The 25557-nt window shown below is 42.6% G+C and overlaps 1 protein-coding gene across 2 annotated transcripts in view; it reads left to right on the top strand.

Moving 5' to 3' along the window:
- The window catches only part of LOC126298958 (host cell factor homolog hcf-1-like), a 44287-nt gene extending 22254 nt beyond the window's left edge, over positions 1–22033 (top strand). Inside the window, exon 4 of one of the 2 annotated variants that reach the window (XM_049990575.1) lies at positions 21555–22033. In XM_049990575.1, the coding sequence (XP_049846532.1) occupies positions 21555–21625 (71 nt within the window). In that variant the 3' untranslated portion in view covers positions 21626–22033. Of the gene's footprint in view, positions 1–20951; positions 21382–21554 lie in introns of those variants that run through there. The other variant, XM_049990576.1, reaches the window with a different exon arrangement.
- Positions 22034–25557: the final 3524 nt, after the last annotated feature.

The following is a 25557-nucleotide window of genomic DNA, read 5'->3' as shown; positions in this document are numbered from 1 at the left end:
TGAAACTGGGTGAACACTCTCATGTGGTGACATTTGTTGCCCAATAAGTCTCACCAGCATTCTGTAAAAGTTACTTAAATGCATGGTAAGCAGGTGATTGTGTTGGCTGCTTGAGTCTTTTGGTATTCTGACTCTGTCCCAGGGTGGTTTTCACCAAGGCCGGTCCTCTACTGATGATATTGCTTACCTGGAGTCTGCCATCTGAACAGCTTTTGCTCGACATCACTACCTTGTAGCCGTCATCTTTGACCTGCAAATAGCTTATGACACCACATGGTGACACTACATTCTTGCTACCTGACACAAGTTGCATCTGTGGGGTCCACACCCATTGTTCATCCAGAATGTCCTGTTGCACCTTATGTTCCAGGTTCAAGTTGGTGCTTCCCCAGGAAACACCCCCCACCCCCCCCCCCACCCCTCCCCCCCCGCCCCCATCCCCAAGAGAATGGGATCCCTCGGGGCTCTGTACTAAGTGTCCGTCTGTTTCCCCATCAATGATCTAGCAGCAGCTGTGGTGTCCTCAGTAGCGCCCCTCTTGTATAGTGCATATTGAATACCATGGCCAGTAGATGCGCAGACGGCAGGACACTCATAGGGAGAATTGTAGTGATGGGGGCTGTTGGCAGGCACTGTGGAGGAAATTCTGAGCAATGGAGGGGAAGTGTCATTATAAATTGAACCCTACACTCAAATTTCTTGTAAATATTAACCATGCCCCTTCACTCCCACACTTGCATGGTGACCATTCAAAAAGATCTGTCACCTATTCTTTGGTTAGTCTTTAAAAATAATTCCACCAAAAAAGCAATTATTTATTTTCGCCTGCTTTGTTAACCATTTGTAACTTTCAGAGAAGTATTATGAGTGAGGAATTTTGAGTAAAACTTTAACATTTCACTTGTTGTCATGTTAAAATTTGATTCTTTTTCCAAAACTCAGTGGAGTTTACACAGTTTCACCTTGCTAAACTGTTGTGCAGATGCAGTTTTGAGAGAATTCAGAAACAATGGTTTATTAAATGAGGAACTTAGCTAAAGTATGGTCAGAATCTTCCAAAAAAGCACATCCTCAGTACAAAATAAATGTATAATGACTTCACTTATGTTATTCGAAAACCCACAGCATTTATCATTTCACCAGCTATCAATGGCCCTTAAAAATAGCATTCTCTCATCAAAAGGGTCTGTAGTTAGTGGAATAACACGGTAGAAGGTGAAGTTTTGCATGATAACTACATGGTAAAATACTCTAGTCTTTGATATCTCAATCAATTTATGAAATATGAGGAATGTTGATATTTCACTCTGGCTTTATCGCTGGCACAGTGTGATCGCACATGAGTGCACTACACCAGATCAGTTTTCTCAATATTGATGACAGATAGACCTCCAACCAAGTCTAAAGAAAAATAATTTCATACACACCAACATAATATGTAATATGCACCAAACACAAAATCATAGTGATCCCCATTTTTCATTGCAAACTTTTTCGAATTTCATGCAGTGTCTTATTTCGATGTAAATATCACAGTAATTATGACCATTTATGAAGTGATGGGCACATCATAATGAACCTGGCATATAAAGCTACAAGTAAAACATAAATGAAATTTATTTACTGTATAGCTTCTGTGAAACTATTTGAGGAAAAGTGCAGAGCGTGCGTGTCGATTCTGTCATCGTCGACCAGCCAAAAGGTGACACACTTGTCGGAGTCTCCTTCTAAAGAAGTGAATGAATTCACCCAGTGTTTTGAATGAAAACTGGTCACTGCACATCGCGCACCATATCCTGTACAACCCATATACTGACAACTGTTGCCTATATCACTGCTCCTCTAGTGCGGGTGTCACTGAACTTTGACTGCAAGGTGCCATATGAAAGGTGCAGGGATGGGCCATCACACATGGATTTTGATTTTCTGCTGCCAAGACTGACATCATACACTTCTGATGATGTCATATCGTTCACCTACAACTAAAACTTTACCTCGATGACCAACTGCCCAATGTGGTGGAGACTTACCACTTTTCAGGACTGGTCTTCAATTTTCAGTTGACATGAATTCCCAATCTTCACCAGTTTAAGCAAAAATGCTGGCTGCAACTTAATACACTTTGCTGCCTGAGTAACATCAGCTGGGATGCAGATTGCACTACCTTTCTGCAGCACTACAAAGCCCTGATACAATTGCCCTAATTATTCCAGGTACTGGATCCCATACACCAGTGTGGGGTTTGACTTGTGACAAGTGTCTTTGGAACTAGCCCAATGAACGCCTTACTTGTGGTGGTTTGGGTCCCTCTGTTGGAGATCAGGCACCAACAACAGCTTGTCAATTATGCTACCCATGTTTGCAGCTCCTCTAAGCATTCGGATTACTGTCTTCTCTTTTGTAACATGGTAATTCATCTCCCGCAGTGACAGCCCCAATCAGGGACCACAAACGCAATCTACATCCAGTACATCCTCTCTGAACTTTAGTTGTTTCCTCTTCCACCTCTTCACTGGATCCACTCCCATAAACCTCCATGGTGCATCCCTTGGCTACAGCTTGATCTTACTCTATCACAATATTCAAAAGACTTGGTTCATTCCGAGGCCCTCCACCGACAATTTTTCTCCATCTTGGTGCATCCCAGAGTTGAGAAGTAGCCTACATTGATGGCTTGATGGTTGTGCTGGTCATGTAGACATGTGGGACATACTGAACTGCTCTTATTGCCTGATGTCTGTAGAGTTTTTCACTGGAGAGTTAGTAGCCATATCTCCTGCTCTTGATCCTATCGATTTCTGCACTGGTGGGTCCTTTCTTTTCTGCAGCAAGTCCTTGAGGAAGCTCTCAACCAATGCTACCCGTGCCATCCTTTGGTCATTGGTGTCCAAAATTCCCTGTATACCCTTGAGCAGTTTGGATGGTCAGTGACCTTCAACTGGACACCGAGCTACATCAGGATCCCAGGGAATGAACTCACCGATAGCCTGGCAAAAGTGGCTACCAGTAAAGTGATTCTTGAGACTGGTATTCCAGGAACAGACTTCCAATCAGTAATATGCCATCAAGTTTTAGATGCCTGGAATATGGAATGGCTCACCCTGACTTCACCAAAGTAAGCGTGACAAAGGAGCCTACAAATCTGCAGAAGCCCTCCATGCAGGCCTCCGGTAAGGACTACTGTTCTTTACTGGCTCTGCATAAGCCAGGCTTGGCTTATTCATGGTCATTTCGTCCATTAACCCCTGGTATTGGGAGATGACGCCCCAGCGGCTGACTTAATTCTACCAGTCTCTTTAAGGGAGAGCTACTTAACCTTTTCAGCCCATTAAGGGGTTGGCAGAACACTGTTGCCTCCTCTGCCCAGACTGGGGGAAGCTTTCTGGGCCTTATCCTACCTACTCCTTTACTATCTCCCCCCCCCCCCCCCCCCCACCATCTTGCGTGGAATGTTAGACTTTTTCATCTTTTGTCTCTCTGTGCTTCTGTTGCCCTGTCCATGTTGCTATTCTTTCCAAGGCAGTCTCTGAGCAGAGTACCTCTTGTAAGTGGCAGAGGCTGGGAGATGTATGTCCCCTCATTGCACTCTGCTTTCAGGAGCGAGCCCCTGACTGTTCCCTAGACAGGGCACCTGCTTCCCTTTCTCACTCTTTATCCCTTCCTTCTTTTTGTCCCTTACCTCAGCTTCAGTGACATTGATAGACTTTGTGGTTTTCTTCCACTGGGTTATGCATGGTGGGCTATCTCTAATCTACAGTCCTGTAGACCGGGGATCAATGAACCACCCAACCAAAGTTTGCACATAAACCATAGTTTGAAGGCAATCATGGCACACCCGCATGTATACAAACAAAGATATTTAAATTACTCATTCATTTGATGTATTATTTATAATTGTAAGTTGAATATACTAAGTGCTACAAGGCTTGAAACTGTGATACTCATATTGATTGTCCCACCATATGCAGTTCAAATTAGCTCCTCTCCAGGTGTGAAGAGCCAAGGAATATATATCAGCTTTCATGTCATCCTCTGCTTTGTGGTGTCATGCGAATGTGATATGGAGGAGCATGTGGTCTGCACACTGCTCTCCTGACTGACTGGTTACACTGTGGAGCCACTACTACTCTGTCAAGTAGTTCCCCAATTGGCATAATCAGGTCAATGCACGCCATACCAGTCAGTTCACCTAGGAAATCCTTTGCAATACTGGAAATCGAATCCGGGCTCTTGGAATGGCAGCCATCTACACTGACGACCCAGCCATGGGGGAAACGTATGGAGTTCAAAGGTCATCTAAAAATGTTTTGATTGATTTGTTACAATTTATGTCTTGCACAATTGAGTTGGTTTACTGTTCTTGAAATCCTTCCTAAGAACAGTATATATAGCTTCATGCGTGTGAGATATTATCTTGCTCTATGCTTAATTAGACATTAGTGTCAAAGATTTTTAATCCTTGTAACTTCTCCGTGTTGCCACACACAATGTCAGTGTCAGCCATTACTGTGAAAATACTCACTTCATGGAAGTATTTTAACCTGTTATATCAGGAGCTACAAGCACTGATAGATATCTACATGCCTTCATGTCCATTTACAAATAATTTTGGCATTCATCAGGACATGGTGTTCGACAGAGGTTGTTGTGGAACTGATTAATCTGACATTCTGTGTGGATTGCAGTATGTCTGAAAGACATCTTTTGAGTGTTTACAATTGTGGACACACAGTTGCTCAGCTCGAAGCTGATCAAAGTGTTACTTCTGTGGACACAGAAATGGGTGTGTCCAAAAGTGTTATCCCATGATTGAAAAAGGCCCCTGAGGGTGGAAATGCTATGCAAAAGCATTCCAGTGGCCATAGAAAGACCATCACACTCCAAGAGTAATGATGGCTAGCTGTAGTGGCAGATCACTGCAGGCCTTGCAGCCACTACTGGTACACATGTCTCTGCCAGAACCATTTAGGGTGATTAAATCACACAGGTTTGAAAGCTCGGAAGCCTGTCAAACTTTAACCTCGTCATTGTTAAGAAAGATTTTGTTGGGCTAGGGAGGATGTCATTTGGGGTCAGCAACAGTTGTTCAGAGTAATGTTCTCCTATGAATCCCTCTTCATTGTGGCAAGTTTTTCTGGCCACCAGTTAGTGGGGGTCGGAGGGGAACATGTTACACCCCGCTGCATATCATTGCGTGAGGGTATCATTACAGCATAGTGGTACTGCAGGGAGATTATTCTGGATAATGTTGTTGTTTTTAGGGGTGTGGTAGGTCCCTCCTTTCTGTTTGTGGGTGATAGTGCCTGCCACACTGGCCTGCTAAGGTGCAGGACACACTAAAAAGTGTAGATATTGAACATATGGAATGACCTGCTCACTCCCAGTACCATAAACCTGTGTAGCACACCTAGGATGGTCTTATCAGATGTGACTCTCAATTACCCCCCCTCCACCCCCCCCCTCCCAGCCATGCAATAACTAAAAACTGCCTTGAGATAGGAGTGGGATAATAATCCCCACCAAGGACTCCTCAGTAAGTTGGTAGCCAGCACGAATAACAGGTGCAAAATGTGCATTAGTGTACAAGGAAGGCATATTCCTTACTGAGAGTCCAATACACACCTTGATGTCGGGAGACTGACCTACACTATGTGATCAAAAGTATACGGACAATGGGCACCTGGCTGAAAAAGACTTAAAAGTTCATGGTCCCCTCCATTAGTAATGCTGGAATTCAGCATGGTGTTGGCCCACCCTTAACCTTGATGTCAACTTCCACTCTCACAAGCATACATTCAGTCAGGTGCTGAAAGGTTTACTGGGGAACGGAAGCCCATTTGTCACACAGTGCTGCATTGAGGAGAGGTAATGATGCTAGTTGGTGAAGCCTGGCATGAAGTCGGCATACCAAAACATCCCAAAGGTGCTCTTGTTATTAAGAATAAGACCCAAGAAATGGGACAGTGCTACAACACCGAGAAGCTGGTGGCCTAAGTAAAGTTTTGGATTGGTGTGTACTGTGGGTCAACAACAAAAATGCATAACACACGTTTTGGAAGGAGAAAACCGGAAACCATGGGCAGTGACCCACACAGAGGTCAGTCAGATGGCACCGTGGATCTGGTGCTCAGCAGATGTTATTAAGCGGGAGCTGCACTAGCTGCAAAAATCATCAATGTACAATGCTGGGGTAACCAGAGGCCCAACAGAGATCGCAAGCCCATTGATGGTAATGAGGACTAGTGTGACACTTAGCACAGAACCCTGTGGGATACAATTTTCCTGAATCTGAGAGGGGCTGAGTGAAGTGCCAACTCTAATCCGGAAGAGCCAGTAAGATAAAAACTCATAGATAAAAACTGGAAGGGGACCACGGAAGTCCCAGTCATGGAGGGTAACTAAAATTCAATGGCGCTAAGCCATGTCATACACCTTATGTAGGTCAAAGAGGACCGCGACAAAGTGCAGGTGATGACAAAAGCCTGCCAGATGGCTGATTCCTATCAGAGTAAATGGTCAGTTGGAGATCACCCTACCCACAGGCCACAGTGATACGATGACAAAAGCCCTGAGATTCGAGTACCAAATGTAATTTGATGTTGACCAGCCTTTCAAGCAGTTTACAAAGTACATTCGTAAGGCTAATAGGGCAGTAGCTGTCAAGAGACATTGAGTTTTCCCTGGCTTAAGGACGGGGAAACTACACTGTCTTGCCGTTGTGAAGGAAAAGCACCCATGAGCCAAATGTGGCTGAAGACCCTGAGGAGCTGTTGCCTCTGGGGAATGTCAAAGTGTTGGACCATCTGGTTGTGGATCGAATCTGGCCCTGGAGCTGTGCCTCGTGAAGAGCTAAGAGCCTGCACCAATTCCCATTCATCACTGAGCAAAATGGAATGGCATGAAGTATGGCAGTCCCTTTGACTGTAACCAAGCAGCAGAATTGAACATGCTGTCATGGGTAAATGGCACATTGGGCACCCTGAACTTGCTTTTGAGTTATTTTCTATGTTCAGGGTTTTTCTCTCCCTATAATGATATACAATACGCAAGAATGTCATCAAGAATTGCAGGTGGGAAGGTTACTACCCAGGAGGCAGTTAACATTTACCAGGTGAGGTTCTGCATATGCCAACATATACTCCCACACAATGCACAGTGACCTGGAACACTAAGGGAAAAGACAAGGGTGGGTGATCCCCACAGAGCTTCCTTATACAACTTAGATTTCAGTGCTGCCAATCTGGTTACAACTTTCTCAATTTTATCGGGGAAGGATGTGATGATTCTCCAGAACTTCCACTTATTTGAAGTTAGAAGCAGATGCAACAACACATACACTCCTGGAAATTGAAATAAGAACACCGTGAATTCATTGTCCCAGGAAGGGGAAACTTTATTGACACATTCCTGGGGTCAGATACATCACATGATCACACTGACAGAACCACAGGCACATAGACACAGGCAACAGAGGATGCACAATGTCGGCACTAGTACAGTGTATATCCACCTTTCGCAGCAATGCAGGCTGCTATTCTCCCATGGAGACGATCGTAGAGATGCTGGATGTAGTCCTGTGGAACGGCTTGCCATGCCATTTCCACCTGGCGCCTCAGTTGGACCAGCGTTCATGCTGGACGTGCAGACCTCGTGAGACGATGCTTCATCCAGTCCCAAACATGCTCAATGGGCGACAGATCCGGAGATCTTGCTGGCCAGGATAGTTGAGTTACACCTTCTAGAGCACGTTGGGTGGCATGGGATACATGCGGACGTGCATTGTCCTGTTGGAACAGCAAGTTCCCTTGCCGGTCTAGGAATGGTAGAACGATGGGTTCGATGACGGTTTGGATGTACCGTGCACTATTCAGTGTACCCTCGACGATCACCAGAGGTGTACGGCCAGTGTAGGAGATCGCTCCCCACACCATGATGCCAGGTGTTGGCCCTGTGTGCCTCGGTCGTATGCAGTCCTGATTGTGGCGCTCACCTGCACGGCGCCAAACACGCATACGTCCATCATTGGCACCAAGGCAGAAGCGACTCTCATCGCTGTAGACGACACGTCTCCATTCGTCCCTCCATTCACGCCTGTCGCGACACCACTGGAGGCGGGCTGCACGATGTTGGGGCGTGACCGGAAGACGGCCTAACGGTGTGCGGGTCCGTAGCCCAGCTTCATGGAGACGGTTGCGAATGGTCCTGGCCGATACCCCAGGAGCTACAGTGTCCCTAATTTGCTGGGAAGTGGCGGTGCGGTCCCCTACAGCACTGCGTAGGATCCTACGGTCTTGGCGTGCATCCGTGCATCGCTGTGGTCCGGTCCCAGGTCGACGGGCACATGCACCTTGCTCCGACCACTGGCGACAACATCAATGTACTGTGGAGACCTGACGCCCCACGTGTGGAGCAATTCGGCGGTACGTCCATCCGGCCTCCCGCATGCCCACTATACGCCCTCGCTCAAAGTCCGTCAACTGCACATACGGTTCACGTCCACGCTGTCGCGGCATGCTACCAGTGTTAAAGACTGCGATGGAGCTCTGTATGCCATGGCAAACAGGCTGACACTGACGGCGGCGGTGCACAAATGCTGCACAGCTAGCGCCATTCGACGGCCAACACCGCGGTTCCTGGTGTGTCCGCTGTGCCGTGCGTATGATCATTGCTTGTACAGCTCTCTCGCAGTGTCCGGAGCAAGTATGGTGGGTCTGACACACCAGTGTCAATGTGTTCTTTTTTCCATTTCCAGGAGTGTATAATGTGTGATGAGAAACTGTAAGGTGTTCATAAATTCAAGGATGCATGAGAAGGTGTGCAAAAAATACAGCGAGATTTTACCAACAACAACTTACTGTTATTACTCAATGGTATGCAAGAACCATAAAATAATTTATGGTCCCATTAAGTCAATAAATATATAATTGCTAACAGGCAGCAATAGTTCAAATACGGCCCTCACACATGTAGTGGAGCAGAGGGTGTTGGGCATAATGTTATGAGATTTATCTGCAGAAGTCACCTCTAAGATACATTGCATGAAACCATTCATGATCCTAGGAAATATATGGACAATAACATGGAATAAATAAAGGAGAGAGGTATTCAATACAGAAGCGAGTGATGATCACACACACAAGATGAATGCTGTGAGGCCGAGTGTAGAAATTGTGGACTGCTACCAGCAATCCACCCTCAATCTTCAAGAACTGCAGCAGAACATTTCGGATGAGACTGCAGCCATTTCAGCCGTCCATCTTTGATTTGACTTCACTGTGCATCGTTTGCTGACCAAGGCCAAAAGTGTCAAGAGATGAATCGTGGTCACTTTCAACATCCGCTATAGTCACGTTAGTGCCATGTTTCCTTTCCTCTGGTTTGTTTCTTTGTACCCTGGAACTCTGTTCTCTGGGCCACTTATTTCTTTCACCCTGTATTACGGAAACTTTGGAAAAGCTGCAAATATACCTTTATTTTACAACAACATGCTTAAGAAGCAGATACCATCAATTAGAAAGACCTGAGGACTGACATGAAACTGCCTTCACTGTTCCATTGGGACACTACCAGAGTTGAGAAGTGCCATTCAGTTTAAAAAATGAGGCCTAAAACTGAGGCAGTGTATGGTGTATCTAGCAGACATCTTAGTGTTTTTCAAGAGTATCAAGGAACACATTGTCTTTTTCCAAAATGTGCTCAGCTAAGTGTGAATGGTACAACAGATCCCTGCCTCATGCAAACTACATGCAGGTTCCCTACCCCTGTAACAGAAATGGAATGGCATTCCTTCCTAAGACTGGCTTCCTCTTGCTCCTGCTCCTCCTCCTCCTCCTCCTCCTCCTCCTCCTACTACTACTACTACTACTTCAAAATAGTGGCCAACTTTGTGGGAATAGCAAGACTCTTCACCCAAAAATGGCATTGGACCCTAGAGTGAGACGTAGTTTTCGAGTATTTGAAGGATGTGTTGGTCACAAACCTTATAGTCACTTATTCTGACTACTATAAACTATTTATTATGGCCAGTGATTCCAATAATCAAGCTCTAGTGTGTGTCCTGAAGCAGGACATGTATGAAATGTGACATCCAACAGCTCATGCCTCCAGATAGTTGAACAAGACTGAAAATAATTACTCCACCACGCAAAAAGAGATGCAGAGTGTAATCTAATCACCTGTTTCCACTGCTACTTATATGGCCAGTGTTTTAAGAAGGTTACCAACCACATTGGATTAAAATGACTTCTAGGCCTAAAAGATCTAATGACCTGACTTACACAGGGGCATTACATCCAATGGCTGAGTCTGAAGGTGCTATGCCATTTTACCTAGTTGATGCAGTCATTGTTGGTATTCTTATCAAGAGTGGTCCCACACTGGGATCTCCACTACACACTAGTGATGAGGCATCCTTTTGTCTTTCTAGTGCATTCAGCACTGCACCCGTCCTCACCCACCACCATCTTGCCACTCCCTCTGGCCATGAGCCCAGCACTGCTTTGATACTTGTGTCTGTTGGTCATGATAATGCAGCAATGGTGAGCTTCACTTATGAGGGTGGTGCACTGTATCAACTGGCTGGAAGGTGCCTGCCTGTATTCCTTCCACTGCACCCAATGCTTTTTCCATGCCACATCTTCACCACAATGCCACAACCATGGCTGGCTTTCTTCACACAGTTCCATGCTGGGTGCCTGTCATGTTTCCACCATAGAAACTTGCCAGTTGCCTGCCAGGTCTCACCACCTTCTCCAGTTTGGCTCTTCCATGCTCACACCACAACATTCCAAACTTGCTGCTGTCTTGACTCCTGGGCACGCATTTCTCTGCATGGAATTGCTCTGTCTTTTTCCTCACTCCAACTTCAACTTTCCAGGTGTTTAGTTTTCCTTTTGTGCCTAATGGATGCACATGTTATTTTCTGTACCTTCTTCTTGAGCAGGTTTTCCTCTGCCATCTGTCGCATTTATTCACTCATTCCAATCCAGTTCATCCTCCTCCTCATCATCAACACCAAAGCCTCCAACAGCTTATTATCTCTGGTGTACCTGCACTATGGGTACTTTCTCAGGCCTTTGGGCTCCTAGCATGCTCATGCCCATTTTTCTCACTTACGTGCCAGACAGTGGCAATGTGTCATTCTCTGTTCATACCAGACTCCTGGTGGGCTCCATAAGGCACCAGCATTATGTGCCAGCAATGTGTGCAGCCGACCACCATGTGACATGTGTCATGTGACATCTCAAGGAATATCTTCCACCAGCTAACCTAAGACACTGCATGACCACTAGCAGATACACTCACTCATGCTGTAGGGTCAATGCCAGCTGTCCCCTGCAGCTCGTTTGTTGATAGTGTTCTGCAGTAGCAGGCTTCAGTGCCAACCAGATCTCTGATCAGATGTCTGCCCGGTGTGGCCCAGGACTCCAACCAAGACACTGACCAGCCTGCACCAGACAGAGCCAGACAAGATCTAGGACACTGTGTAACACACCAGCTAAGGACACCAAAGCTGAACAGCAGTGAGAGATTCTCTCTTCAACCATGGGAGACATTATCATTCTCCCAGAAGTGGCTAGGTCATATTATTTTCAATTTCATGTCAAAACTCTATATTGTTCATTTGTGTGTTTACCAACCTGTAACCTTTGGACTGACTTATTATGGGCTGCCCTCATAATGTCATAAGGACCAAGGCGTAAGAATTTCCTCCATAAAACACCTGGCAACACAAAAGTTGTCTTTCTGTTGAACTAGAGAGCAGCATTGAGGAGACAGTGACTGTAGTGATGGAAACAATCTTGATATATTGAAGCTACTTGGAAGTTTTGATCCTGTCAGGAAATTCACATATCTATGTGAAAATGCATGCAGGAACCAAATCTTAACAGCCTTTAGTTCTTTAAAAAATGAGTTAATTTGTCTGTCAGTATCCAACTGGAATCTGTCCAAAAATATGTTGTTTTCGTCTTCAGCCTGTATACTGGTTTTATGAATCTCCTTGTGCTAGTCACCATGTGCAAATCCCTTCATTTCTTAAGAACTACTGCAACCTACATCCATTTGAACTTGATTACTAATATTTTTTAACACCCCACACTTCCCTCCATTGCCAAACTGACAATTACTTGTTGCCTCATAATTTGTGCTATAAACCAATCCCTTCTTTTAGTCACATTGTGCCTAAAATTTATTTCTTCCCCAACTGAGGACTGTTTTTTCAAAACTTGCTTTCTGCAAAATTTCAGGAAGCAGAAAAAAAACTGTTTAGGGGTTTGTATATGGATGTAAATTTGCAAACGTCACATGCAATGATTAATTTCTAAACAACTGTTGATACAGCCATAAATTTGAAAAACAAAATTTCACTCACACATTTAAAAAAGACAATGAAAATATTAAAATTATTTCAAAACTTGCTTTCTGCATATTGTATTGCTGTAGAATTTTCTTTCTTATCAGCCATTAACCAAGACCACATAATCAAAAGCATATTAAATACAACTTTTTAAAGTATTTCTGGTGTAGAATGCAGTAATTACATTAAGACGATTCTAATTGTAATTTTTCATAGAGACTACATCTGTCAAACCCAATCTGGAATGACAGGGCATTTCTTTTGTTTGGTGTGTGCAGATAGGTCGTAAGGATAATTACACCGATACTGGCACATTTATTCTGACTTTTGAGGGACATACCCTCCCAGAGAAGGTCAAGGTTATGTGTTACTGGTTTTATATGAAGTTGTACATCCCGCCAACCATGATGTGCTTTTGGTGCTCGAATTTCGGTCACATCTTGACAGTGTACAGTGGATTCTCCATGTGGTGACTGTGGCCAACCACTCCATGAGGGGAATGCCTGTGCTCCACCACTCCTGTGTGTTGTCACGACTGCACTCATTAAACTCACCAGACTGCCCGACTTACAAGGAAGAAAAGAAGATGCAAGAATATACAGCCCTGGATCATGTATTTTAACACTGAGGCTCATAAGAAATTTGACTGACCACATTCTGTGCCAGTGACTTCTGCTTTTACTTCTGTTACGTCCTTTCCCCCTCCTACCTTTTCCTTACCTGAGTTCTTTCCTCTGCAGTTCCAACTTTCTCGCCTCTGGTGCCACTCCCTCTACCTGACCGAAGAAGTGCACCACTTCTTCACCTCCTGGCATTGACAAGTCTCCCTCCTGTGACTGGTCCCCCCTGGCATCTCTCAGGCCAGAGACCTGCAACCACAAGTTGGCCACAGGACACACAGTCTGTCTGCCCCAACGTCGCGTACTCTCTTTAGTTTCTGTGCCCTGAAGAAGTGTGCTCTCCCTCCATTCCCTGCCCTCTTCAACCAGTGAAAGAGCAGGAGGAGGAGGAGGAGTAGAAGAAACATAAATCCCAGGAAAAGGGCTCCCCAGTGTCCCCAGAGGTGTCATCTCCCCCCTCACAATCTGAGTGTGACCTCTTACTTATGGATGTCACCCCATGATCATTGGTGATGTATGGTGACGTGGCGATATGATTTGCTCCGTCCTGTTTGCCTCCCACGTGGATACGCACTGTGCACTTATTCAATGGAATTGAAGTGGATACTACTATCACTTCTGAGGATTGCAATCTCTTACTGCCATTTACTCCACACCTTGTGTCGTTCTCCAGGAAACTCATTGTACTAACACTCACTCACTGACCCTTCATGGGTTCTGTGCCATTCGGAACAAGTTCAGCCCTTTGTGGGCCTACAGTTGCATCTGCCCATTGGTTGTTATGGATATTGTTAGTAAATGGATCCCACTTCATACCCATTGGAAGCATTTGCCATTCGTGTCCCCTTGGGCTATGTGGTCACTGTTTGTATCTACTTCCTGACAGGCCACCTAGATCTGCTGCCTTAACTGCCCTCCTTTAGCAACTCTCTCCTCCCTTCCTCCTCCTTCGGGATTTTAATGCCCATCACCCTTTATGGGGCTGTGCTTTTTCATGTAGTTGGGTGCTCCTCATTGACTAATTTATTCAGACTATGACCTATGCCTTCTTAATTATGGTTAGCCATCTCATTTCTTTCCTTACAATCATCACCACATGATGACGTGTGATGATAGTGACCACTTCCCATTGACTATCTCATTTCCTTCTGGTCTCCCTTTGATCAAGTTACCCCACTGGCCTTTCCTCGTATTGATTGGCTTCTGTATACCACCTAGGTCACGTTCCCACCTTCTTTGTCAGGTTGTATTGATGATGAAGTTGTCCATGATCTGTCTGATAAGGTAATCCACGCTGCTGGCATTGCCGTTCCTCACTTGACAGGCCCTGTTCATTGTTGGCCTATTCCATGGTGGAGCACAATCTTGCCACCACTACCTGTGATCATTGTAGCACCTTTCAACATCTTAAGCAGCACCCTTCCTCCACCAGTCCTTTACCTTTAAACGTCTTCGTGCCAAAGTCCATTACTTAATCATGTAGAGCAAACGGGTGTGTTGGGAATGCTTTTTCTCTTCTATATGTTCTTCTGTCCCTTCATCACAGGCATGGGCTACACTCCACATCCTCCAAGGTTTTCAACAGCAGCCTTCCATTCCAGGATCTGCCCTACCCAGTGGCCTTTGTACAGATTCATCAGTTCTTGCAGGCACCTTTGTGACCCAATTTACAATGGTGATGGTGTCGGCATCTGCATCAGCCTTCTATCCAGCTGCCCTCCTCCTCTGGAAAAGCTTGTTTTACACCCTGTCAGATGGAATCCCACAATGAACCTTCTACTGAATGGAAACTGCTTCTGGTCCTGGGTTCTTCCCACAGTTCAGCTCCTGACCCTGATTCCTTCCATACCCAAATGCTTCAACACCTCAGTCCTCCACAGTGGCACTATCTCCTCCAGGTTTGGCTCGAAAGCATTTCCTCCCCTCAGTGGAGAGACAGTATTGCAGTTCCTTTCCTTAAACCTGGCAAGGATCCATCATCCTTTGACAGTTTCCAGCCAATCAGCCTGACAAAAGTCCCCTGCAAGTTACTATAATCTCAGAACCTTTCATCTCCTTCTCACTGCAGCTTTTGGGAGGGACAGTCTCTGATCCATAGTCTACTGTGATTGGAAACTGTGGTTCGGCGGGCCATTTCTCAGTGCCACCATATTTTCACAGTTCTCGCCAGCTGTTGTAAGGCCTACGACACTGCACGGTGTCATCACTTCCTCGTTATGCACCATGAGTGGGATTTTAATTTGCCAGTTCCTGTTCCATCAGAGTCTGGATTGGTACTGTTCCCAGCTCTCCTCAAACCCAGCAGAACAGCATTCCACAAAGCTGTGTATTAAGTGTCCTTTCTCTCATCACTATTAATGGACTTGTGGCCTCTATCAGAATGTTGGTCACCGTTCTCTGTATGTGCATGATTCATGTATTTGGGCTAGCTTCCACTCAGTAGCCCTTGCAGGACGACAGCTGCAGGGTGCCATCCTACATGCTTCCATGTGGACGCTCTAGCACAGTTTTCAGTTCTTTCCTCTTAAGTTGAGGTGGTGCATTTCTGTCGCCGCACTATGGTCCACCCTGGTCAAGAGATCTGCTTCGAAGTTCAATGCCTGACCGTGGTGCAACAGTTCCATTTCTTGGGTCTTCTTTTTGACAACAAGCTTGCTTGGTTGCCCCATATCCATCATCACAAGGTGAATGTTATCATAAATTTGATGTTCGTCGCTTTCTTTCCCACACCTCTTTGGGTGCAGATGGTTTGACCCTTCTCCGCCTTTACTGGGCATTAATTCTGTCTCGTCTGGACTACAGGTGCCAAGTTTATTGATCAGCTGGCCCTTCCACACTGCTCCTCTTCGATCTGGTTCACCATCGTTGTATCCATTTAGCCACTGGCGGCTTTTGCAGTAGCCTGGTCAATAGTCTTCTCGTCGATGCTGGGATCCCACCCCTTTTGATTCGGCAGTCCCAGCTCCTGGTCTCCTGTGCCATCACTATCTGCTCTTCCCCAACTCCCTCCTGCTATGCTATGCTTTTTCTGGCTTCAGGCCATTGCTCACCAGTGCCTGCCCCTGTGAAGGTTTACCACTTGGGCTCCACCTTGCTTCTCTTCACCATGACAATTTTTTAAAAAGAGCTCTAAATCTGCCTAGTGTGGGATACCCCTCATGTCTTCTGATGGCATAGAATATTATCTCTAGCTTGCCACATGTTGGGTGTTCACTGCAGAATTCATGACTACCTATTGGGCTCCTCACTCACTCACTTCTTTCTTACGGAATCATCTTTTGGGGCAATTCATCACTAAGAAAGAAGGTATTTATTGCACAAAAACGTGTTATCAGAATAATGTCTGGGGCTCATCCAAGATCATCTTGTAGACAATTATTTAAAGAATTAGGGATATTGGCAGTAGCTTCACAATATATATACAGCCTAATGAAATTTATTGTTAGTAACCCAGATCACTTCAGAATTAATAGCACAGTCCACAGCTACAATACTAGGAGGCAGGGTGACCTTCTCTACCGTTCATTGAATTTGACATTGGCACAAAAGGGGGTGAATTATACTGCCACAAAGATTTTTGGTCAATTGCCAAACAATGCCAAAGGCTGACAGACAACCAATCGGCATTCACAAGTAAGTTAAGGTAATTCCTGAATGACAACTCCTTCTACTCCATAGATGAATTTTTGGACATAGGCCAAAGAAATACAGTAAGCACTAACAATTGTACCGTATATAAGACTAACAATGATTATTTGGGATAAATGAATCTTGTGTACTTTGACACGTTCCACATCATTACGAAAGAATCGTGTTCATGATCCATGGAACAAGTAATATAACTAACTAACTAACTAACTCAAGTTTTGTTGTGTATGCACTTAATGAGTGGCCTTCAGGCTATTGCTCAAAGTTTTTTCCACCACCTCTTGGTGTCTGCAATTCATGATATTATGACTGACTGATCTTGGTGATGATGCTGCATGTTTGGTTAATTTCCTTTGTGTTTCTACCTACATAGGTATTGTAGGTTATGAACTTGTTGATCGTCTGGCTGAGGGGGAGGAGGGGAGGGGGAAGGGGGGCGTGGCCACCTACCTTGTCACTATCCGTGACCCTTCCGAGAGCAGATTTGTGGCTTTACATCAAATCACTTTCTGCTCAATCTTGGACTGACTCTTTGGATGCTACCCTCCAGTCTAATAAAAAACTTCAAGTCATCAAGGACACTCCCATCATGTGATGGTCTTCCCTAAGCCTCTCCCAGCAGGAATCTACCATCCTCTTCTGTCTTCATATTGGCCATACTAAGTTGACCCACAATGTTTTACTCCACGTTGAGCTGCCCCACCCCCTTCCCCCTTGTAGGTGTGGGGCACCGCTCATGCTGATCCATATTTTGCTGGACTGCCCATCTTTTGGTCCTTTACACTAAATATGCTCTCCCACCTTTCTTGCATCAGGTGTTAGCAAACGACCCTTGCACGATTACCTCTGTCATCAATTTCCATCATGAAAGGGGTTCATCCTCTCAGATATAAGCCCTTTAATATTACTCAGGAATTTGAGACCCTGTGAGCATTGGTTTTGGAGGCCTTGACCTTGCCTCCACACCAGCCAGTTTCTCCTTGCCTTTTCCTTACATTTTGTCTAGTCTGTGGCGCTGCTACTTTACCCCTTTTCTTATGTCTTCTTCCCCTCATTGTAGTGTGAGGATGGTATGGTGTGTGTGTGAGGACAGGTTGGTGGCAGGGTACTGGTGCTCCACTGCCCATAGTGTTTCTGAGGTGCCATTGCTCTCTCAATTTCCAACAACCCCTCTCCTGTTCTTTTCTCATCTTGCTGGGCTCTTCATTTGCACTTTATTCCTTCCCCTTTATTAGACTCTGCTGTTTTTGTTACTCCTCCCGTGATTTCTGCCATCCTAGATTACAGGACTTGACCTCGCTGTTTGGTCCCGTCCCCCTAACCAACCTAACAAACAGTTGACCCCCCACTCTATGTACATGTAAGAGAAATCTTAACCTTGACATTTGAATGTTTTTGTGTAATGCAGAAGACTACAAAAATCTGGATAGTAGTCAAATAAAATTACATTAATTTCAGATACTATTGTTAGTCAGTGAGGTCTGTTCAGAAAATTTCAGAACTTTGTCCACAATTTTTTCCTACACTTCCTTTTACTTATTGTGCACAGTTTCCTTCAAATTACTCTTCTTCACAATTGATACACCACTTCCAACATCATTTCCATTTCTGGAGGCAGATTGGTGTGGTTTGTGTTGCATCGTGCAAAGTGCAGTCTGCAGATTTTCTTTTATCTCATCTACCATTGCAAATCTTTGTCCTTTCAACAGGGTTTTTAACTTTGGAAATTAAAAACAAAGTCCACATGGGTAGATGTGAAGAGTACTGAGGCTGAGGCAGCACAGTGAATTGGTTTTTTTGTGTAATAGTCACACACCAAGAGTGATGAATGTGCTGGTGTATTATTGTGATACAAGAGAAATGAATTCTTTGGCCGTGTTTCAGACTGTTTCCTTCTCACATTTTCTCACAGGCATTGCAAAGTCCCAGTAGAATTGTAGATTAACTCTTTGTCCCTGTGGCACAAATTCATGATGAACTAATTCTTCAGGATCAAAGAAAACTATAAGCATGGCTTTTAACGTTTAACATGACCTCACAAGCTTTTCCTGGTCTTGGAGAACCTTTCCTGACCCCTTGTGGAGACTGAACCTTGGTCTCAACATCATAACCATAGACCCTCATCTCGGCACCAGTTATTATTCTCTTAACAAACATCTTGTTCTTGTCTGTGTGATCCAGAAGCTCTTCACAGATTGTGAGGTGAAGGTCTTTTTGGTCTTGACTCATAAGCTGTGGTACAAACTTTGTGGCAACATGATGCATTCCAAGATGCTGTGTCAAGATTTCGTGAAATGATCCAACTGAAATGTTACATTCTTCTGCAATATCTTGGACAGTCAGCTGTCGATTGGCATGCTCAATTCTGTTGACGTTTCTGACATGGGTGTTGTTTGTAAATGTCGAAGGGCATCCTGAATGAGGGTCAGCTTTAACTTCCATTCTGCCATTTTTAAACCATGTGAACCATTCTTAACACCAAGTATGGCTTAAGCACTCATCACTGTAGGCTTCCTGCATCCTTTGGTGTGTGTCTTTCTGATGTTCTTTCTTGAGTTTCATTCAAAATTTAATGCAGACATGTTGCTTCCCTAACTTTACCATTTCGAAAGTTTCCGTCTGTGCGACACAATGTTCTACTTTTCTTTTGTCATATCTGATTACATCATTCATTCCTTTTGTTATGTATTAATTATCTCATTTGTACTGCTTGTATTTATGTTCACAATATAATAACTTGGGAGCATTTGGCCTATTTGTCTAAGGAATTCAGGTGTTAGAGTACTGTCTGATATCCTGTTGTTACTAATAGGTGCTACTAATAGCAGCAGAGTAGCAATTTTTTCTCAGTTGCCAGTTTCAAATAGTATTTGACCTTTGCAACAAAATTTTGTCCACATATATTCCTTCCTGACTGAGTCTTCTTGTTTACATTAAGATCAACATATTTAATTTTATTTTACAAATGATGTTCTTCCAGCATACTTTCACCTATTAATGCAGGAAAAAACAATCAAAAAATCTAGTACATTTTAGTTTTCTCTTTCTGCATGTGCAACAGTGTGGCTTTTCAGGTCAAATGTGATTACAATTTTTTGGTATTAATCAACACTGGAGTGCCAGATCACTGAAAATTAGTAAAGGGGATGCTAATTTCATTTATGATATTTGTGTGAACACTAATGTCTTCGAGAAAACTGTAATATTTGTGGCAATTGAGACTTACTCCAGGACACCGTTAATTTACTGATTACCATGTCCCAGTTTTCTTTGAGTAATTGCATTACATTTGCATTCAGGTACACTCTTACACTCATTATTTTATGAACTGTGAATCTTTTAAACACCAGTTTGTAAGTGTCTTAAATTTGTATCAAGTGAACAATTTTTGTTTTGTTTTGCAAAAGTTTTTCAAAACATGGCAAAAATTGTTTTCATTTAGTTAATGCAGTATACAATGTTTCACCAAGAATCTGCAGTTGAATCAGTTAAAATGCTCCGAATTCTTTTCTCCTGATTTGTGGAGTATTACAGCTATTAAACACGGTCTCTTATTTATTAACTTTTACATAAATTAGTCAAAACTTTTCTATGTACTTGTTCTTTTGAAGCAAAACATTTCCTTTTGCGACATCCTTGTTATCCACAACCATGTTAGTAATGTTTTCTGTGCATTATTGTCTCTGTGGTGTACTAATAAAAGAATTAGTGCACTGGCTCTATACTTCAACAGCAAATGCTTAAAATTCATTATTCAAACATTTGCCAGAACTGTTTTAGGTAAGCCTATATTTTATTTATTGTTTTTGCTGTTGTTGTTGGGACTTACTCCAAAGATACAGAGTAAGTCATTATTTGAAGTGGTGACATTGATATTTATTACTGGTTACTTTTTAGTGATAGAGCTCAGAAATGGAAGATTTTTCCATGTAGTGTTGCTGTCCTGGTTACTCCACACATTCAGCTATCTGATCTGGTACAGTTAATACTTTTGCAGTGGTTTTAGGGATATGCAACTTGAATGTATGCCTGACATTCTCTTTATGTGTAGTGTTGCCTTTCTGTCCTTTGACTGACTGTATGGTGAATAGATATGCTAGTATTGCTTAAATATATTCAGTTCTCTTCCATGGTATCTGATTTTGGGGGGCCAGTATTTGGAAAAAATTTTGTGAAGCAAACAAGGCTCTTGAAGGTAATGAAACAGATATCTCCATGTATCTCCTCTTAAGCCTCTTTTCAGGAAATTGAAAATACTGCTTGTTGCCAGCATTTATTTATTAGAAACTGTGACTTTTGTTAATAAGACTTTGCATTTGTTTCAGACCAATAAACCGGTTCATGAACATAATACTTATATTTGTGCCGACATTCACCTCAATAGTGTAAAAGACTGACCAAAAGCCTGCTTGGTGTTAGAAATGTGGGGAGTGTACTTTACAATAAACTACCACTATCAAGTATTGAAAACAGAAACGCGTTTATGAATAAAGTAAAAAAATTGTACTTAAGTGTTTATTTAGTTGATGAATATCTACAATCAGATTTGTCCTAAGAGTTCTTGTGCCCTTAGTGTATAGTGTTTCTGTCCTGCAGTATGTGTAAGTTTATTGTAATAATCTATAATTGATCTGAATTGTGCTGTTATGTTTTTGTGTTTTATTTTTAATTTTCAGCATTTTTATGTGCAGCTGACTACGTTTCTGAACTGTCATCTAGTATGATGAGCTGTGCTGTGCTCAGTTACTAGTTTATCATCACACATCAGCTAATCTGTTCAGCAGTTTTGTATAATTTATGGCTTAAAATTCATATCACAAATCATAATGTGAAATTTAGTTAGAAAAATTTGAAGTTTGTCCAATATCCTTCCATATCTTGTGTATGCAGGAGTTGCTTGACTAAATAAATAATTATTCACTTTTCAGGCCCAAAAAGTAGATGTAAATCATCCAGAAACAAGATTAACACCAGAATCCATGCCAAGTGGAGGAGCTAAACTAAGTCATTGCATGATCATGCAAAATAGAATCTACTGCAATTTTGGTGTGCTTAAACATGTCTGTCTTATGGAATGTCACATTTTGGAACAAACAACTGAATTTTGGCTGACCTGCACAAAATCAGTAGTTTATTGAAGCTCAACCCATAGAGAATTCTGCAAACCAGTAGTAAACTTTAAGAAGTTTACCAAAAGTTAGAGAAGTGATTAAAGGCAGTATCATATTTAGGCCTTTACAAGAACTGTAAAAAATCATCCAAGAAGAACTTTACAGTGAATTTTATTTTCCCTCAGCACTGGTTCTTAATACTCTCTCTGTAAGTAAAGTATTTGTCCAATTTTTGAACTGCCTTTGTTTTAAGAGCAACAAATAAAATTTCAAAAAAATAGTGATGTGTGCCCCAACACCACCAACTAGTGTTAGTTTTTATAAACTTAAAAGATGACTCACATATCTCATAAGATAGTGCAAACTTAGAGGATTACTGTACTTACACACAATACAGGTAAAACATCCCTGTCTCCTCAATATTTTAATCAATTTAAGAGGACAACAATTTCACAAAAATGTCTTTCTCATTAGGGAAAGAGCATTGAACTGATGAACATGCTGTAATTATACAGATTTCTGAAATAGTGACTGCTGCTGTATATCTAGTGCTATACTAATCACAAAAAGCACTGGGTTTTGGTACAGTGTGTGACCTTTTCTTCAGTCTGCCTCAATACTCAGAAAGAGAAATGCCAGAGCTGTGTAATTTTGTTTTACCAGCTGCACTTTTTTTTTTGCAGCCCTAGCATATAGTGAAATTGTATTTGCTAGGCAGGCATCCTAAGGTGCTTTATGTAAGCTTCATTTCTCTGAACTGCCACGTTCCCTGTTACCCAGCAGAATGATACCTCCTTCCCTTGTCTACGATTGCTCTAGTAACATGATTACATCTGATCTGATCCAGTGACTTTAAAAGCATGTATAATCCAACATCAGTCACAGTGAATCCAATAGGTAAGTGAAATTTCAGGATATATTCAGGAAATAATACTTTTGAGTTGACGGAGTCAACTTGCTTAGCTCCACGGTGTAAACTACAAAGCAGTTGCACTGTTTACATAAAATTGTATAAAAGATGGATTTAAGACATAGTCCATGGTACAATCATTTCTGGATCATGATAAATGTAAATTAATTCTGGACTCCTTATTAACCAGGATGGTGAACATCTCCACCCTAGACTCTGCATGGTAATACAGTCCAGACCTCAGAAACATACATATTTAGTTATTGTCACCCTCAGTAGACTCCACTCCTCTGTCCCTACAACACTACATGTAAATTTTCCAGTGAGGGATACAGTGCTGGTAGTCCTTCTTAGTCAATTGCTTGATGACGGGTGTCACTTTTTCTTTTGCTGCTTCAATGGACTGAAATGCAGACTTGTAATGCAGATTTGACCTTGAGGGAATAGATAGGTCACATGGTGCTAAGTCATTTGAATAAGGCGGGTGGTCTAACAGTGTGATGCTGTACTTCACTAGAAATCCCTTAACAGACAATGCAGTACGAGAAAATGTGTTGTCTTGGTGCAGAACTCATGACTTGTTCTTTCAGATTTCAGATAATTTTTTTCTTATTTTGTCAAGGAGTTGGCAAGGACCTCAATGTAATAATGTTGATTCATAGTCTGATCTTCAGTAACCCAGTGAAGATACACGACTCCATTAATACTGTAAAAAATAGCCATCATCACTTTGATTCTTGAGTTGCTCATTCAATCTTTTTCGGTCTCAGTGAAGTTCAGTGCAAGGACTGGTGCTTAGTTTCTTGATCATAAGTAAAAAATTAAGATTTTTCACATGTTATCAATCTTTTCAAGGAACTATGATCATTTTCATGATTTGCTTTTTGTTCCATCATCACAGGGTGTATACAAACCGGGAGATCCAGGAAAAGCCCAGGAATTTTTTCATCTGGGAGAAAACCAGGGAAATGTTTTTAGAATTCCGGGTATGTTTAATTGTTTTACTTTTCAGTTAAATTTTTGTGATTTTGACTGGTAAGAACCAATACTCCAACAAAGGATATTACTGTATCCCATGTCTAGAGGATAATACTGCAGCAACAAAACATCATCAAGAGGAAGAAAAAACGAAAATAAAACTTAAGGTGCAAAGAAAATTCGCCATATACAACAACAAAACATTGCGCTCATATAAGCGTCTGCCTAAAGCAAAGTGTGTCAAAGGCTGTAGAAAGACTATGCAATGATTCATAACGACAGGTTGCCTCTGATGAGCGTGACGTGACAGCTGTTGACATCAGATTAGTTTGTGCATGCGCAGTTGAGTCACGTATGGGTAGTACCTTCTCCCACTTCTTGCTTCGGATGTGTGGCTGGGCACCACTATCTAGTATTTCCCCGGTTCGGAAATATCGCGGATCCGGGGCTGATGCACAGAGCGGTGTGAGTTGTGATGGGGAGTTTGGTAATTGCCATGTCATCTGTGTTTACGCTTAGCGATTTTGCTGTTTCCTCTTCATTTATAAATCTCACATCAAATGAAAACAAAACGGTTTTCTGTGGCCGGGACTATCAAATGAATTAAAATACATTCGCATAATTACAGAAGGCTAAAATATGTTCTTATTTTTAGGTTTTATTTCCACTTTTCTGACAGTCAAGCATTAATCACCTTGCAGAACAATAAAGCTAGTTTTGTCGCTTTGCTAAAGATATTTGACATTTATTAATATTTTGCACCGAGGCAGTCAATTTATTTGAAATGAAGTATTTAATTTCACACTGCTGGCTAGTTTCAATGGTTTGCTGCATTTCAAGTGCATGTTTTCCATCTTCTAGCTTGCATGGCATTATGCCATAATAAAGAACCAAACATGAGATAATACAGTACTGGTACTCAAGAAAATTTACATCCGAATTTGGACATACGAATGTGCACTTTAAGCCCAGTTATGCATTTTAGTATGGTTCACGAAATTCTGATGAAATTGACGTGTCCTCTGAGTCTTGTTTCTTTTGTGACATGGTGCATGGTCTTTTAATGTTTTACACGTACAAACATACAGGCTTCCTGTGTCATCGTAGCTGCGCAAGAGCGGTGGCAACCATCTAGAAGAATTTCGAGCTCAGAAGCGCAGACATTTACGCCGTTATTAAAAATTTTACTGGTCCATTTGTGTGATATATCTTAAAGTGTAACACGCGCAAAAAAGATCAACATTATATGTGGAAGCTTAGCTTCTCTTGCAGCAGACTGCGATTATATGTGAAACCTCTGTTTTCCTTGTAGCAACATTATGTATATTAATTTAAACCATCAACTTTTCTTATTTGTGTGTTCGCACTACTTAAGAGTGATCTTGCTATTGGCTGACTACATCACGTGTCCTATGCTGTCATTAGCTGGTGAGATCATATGAAATGAGCTATGACTGGCTTACAAAAGCACCTCGCAAACTCGATTTTAGTGCCTTGGAAAGTAACATGCGGTGTTTGGTGGAATTCGAATTTATATCTTCGTAACATGAAACTATGTAGCGTACATGTTGCTGCTGCAGATCAAAGATCTTTCCGAAATGTGTCCCCCCCCCCCCCCCCCCCCCAGTTTCATTTTCTAAAGTACTGGGAAATTCTACGTTGGTGTATAAAGCCATAAACATTCAAAGGATTGATAACTTTTACAGTGCTGAGGAAAAGTATACTCTCACATAACACGGGGAAAAATTTATTATCACCCGGGAGAAAGTGTATTTTCAACCGAGAAAAATCCAAAATGTTTTGGTGTTTGAAGGAAGTGCAGTCAACAAAATTGGTTAATTCATGAAGCAGTTCCAAGAAAATAATTTGCTTGTTTGCTTTGTTACAATGCACATGTTGCAACTACAGATTTAGAAGACTGGAGATTAGTTA

Source organism: Schistocerca gregaria, chromosome X, assembly GCF_023897955.1.
Source record: "Schistocerca gregaria isolate iqSchGreg1 chromosome X, iqSchGreg1.2, whole genome shotgun sequence".
Taxonomy (NCBI): domain Eukaryota; kingdom Metazoa; phylum Arthropoda; class Insecta; order Orthoptera; family Acrididae; genus Schistocerca; species Schistocerca gregaria.
The sequence above is the reverse complement of the archived record's forward strand: the minus strand, read 5'-3'. Positions and strand labels throughout refer to the sequence as shown.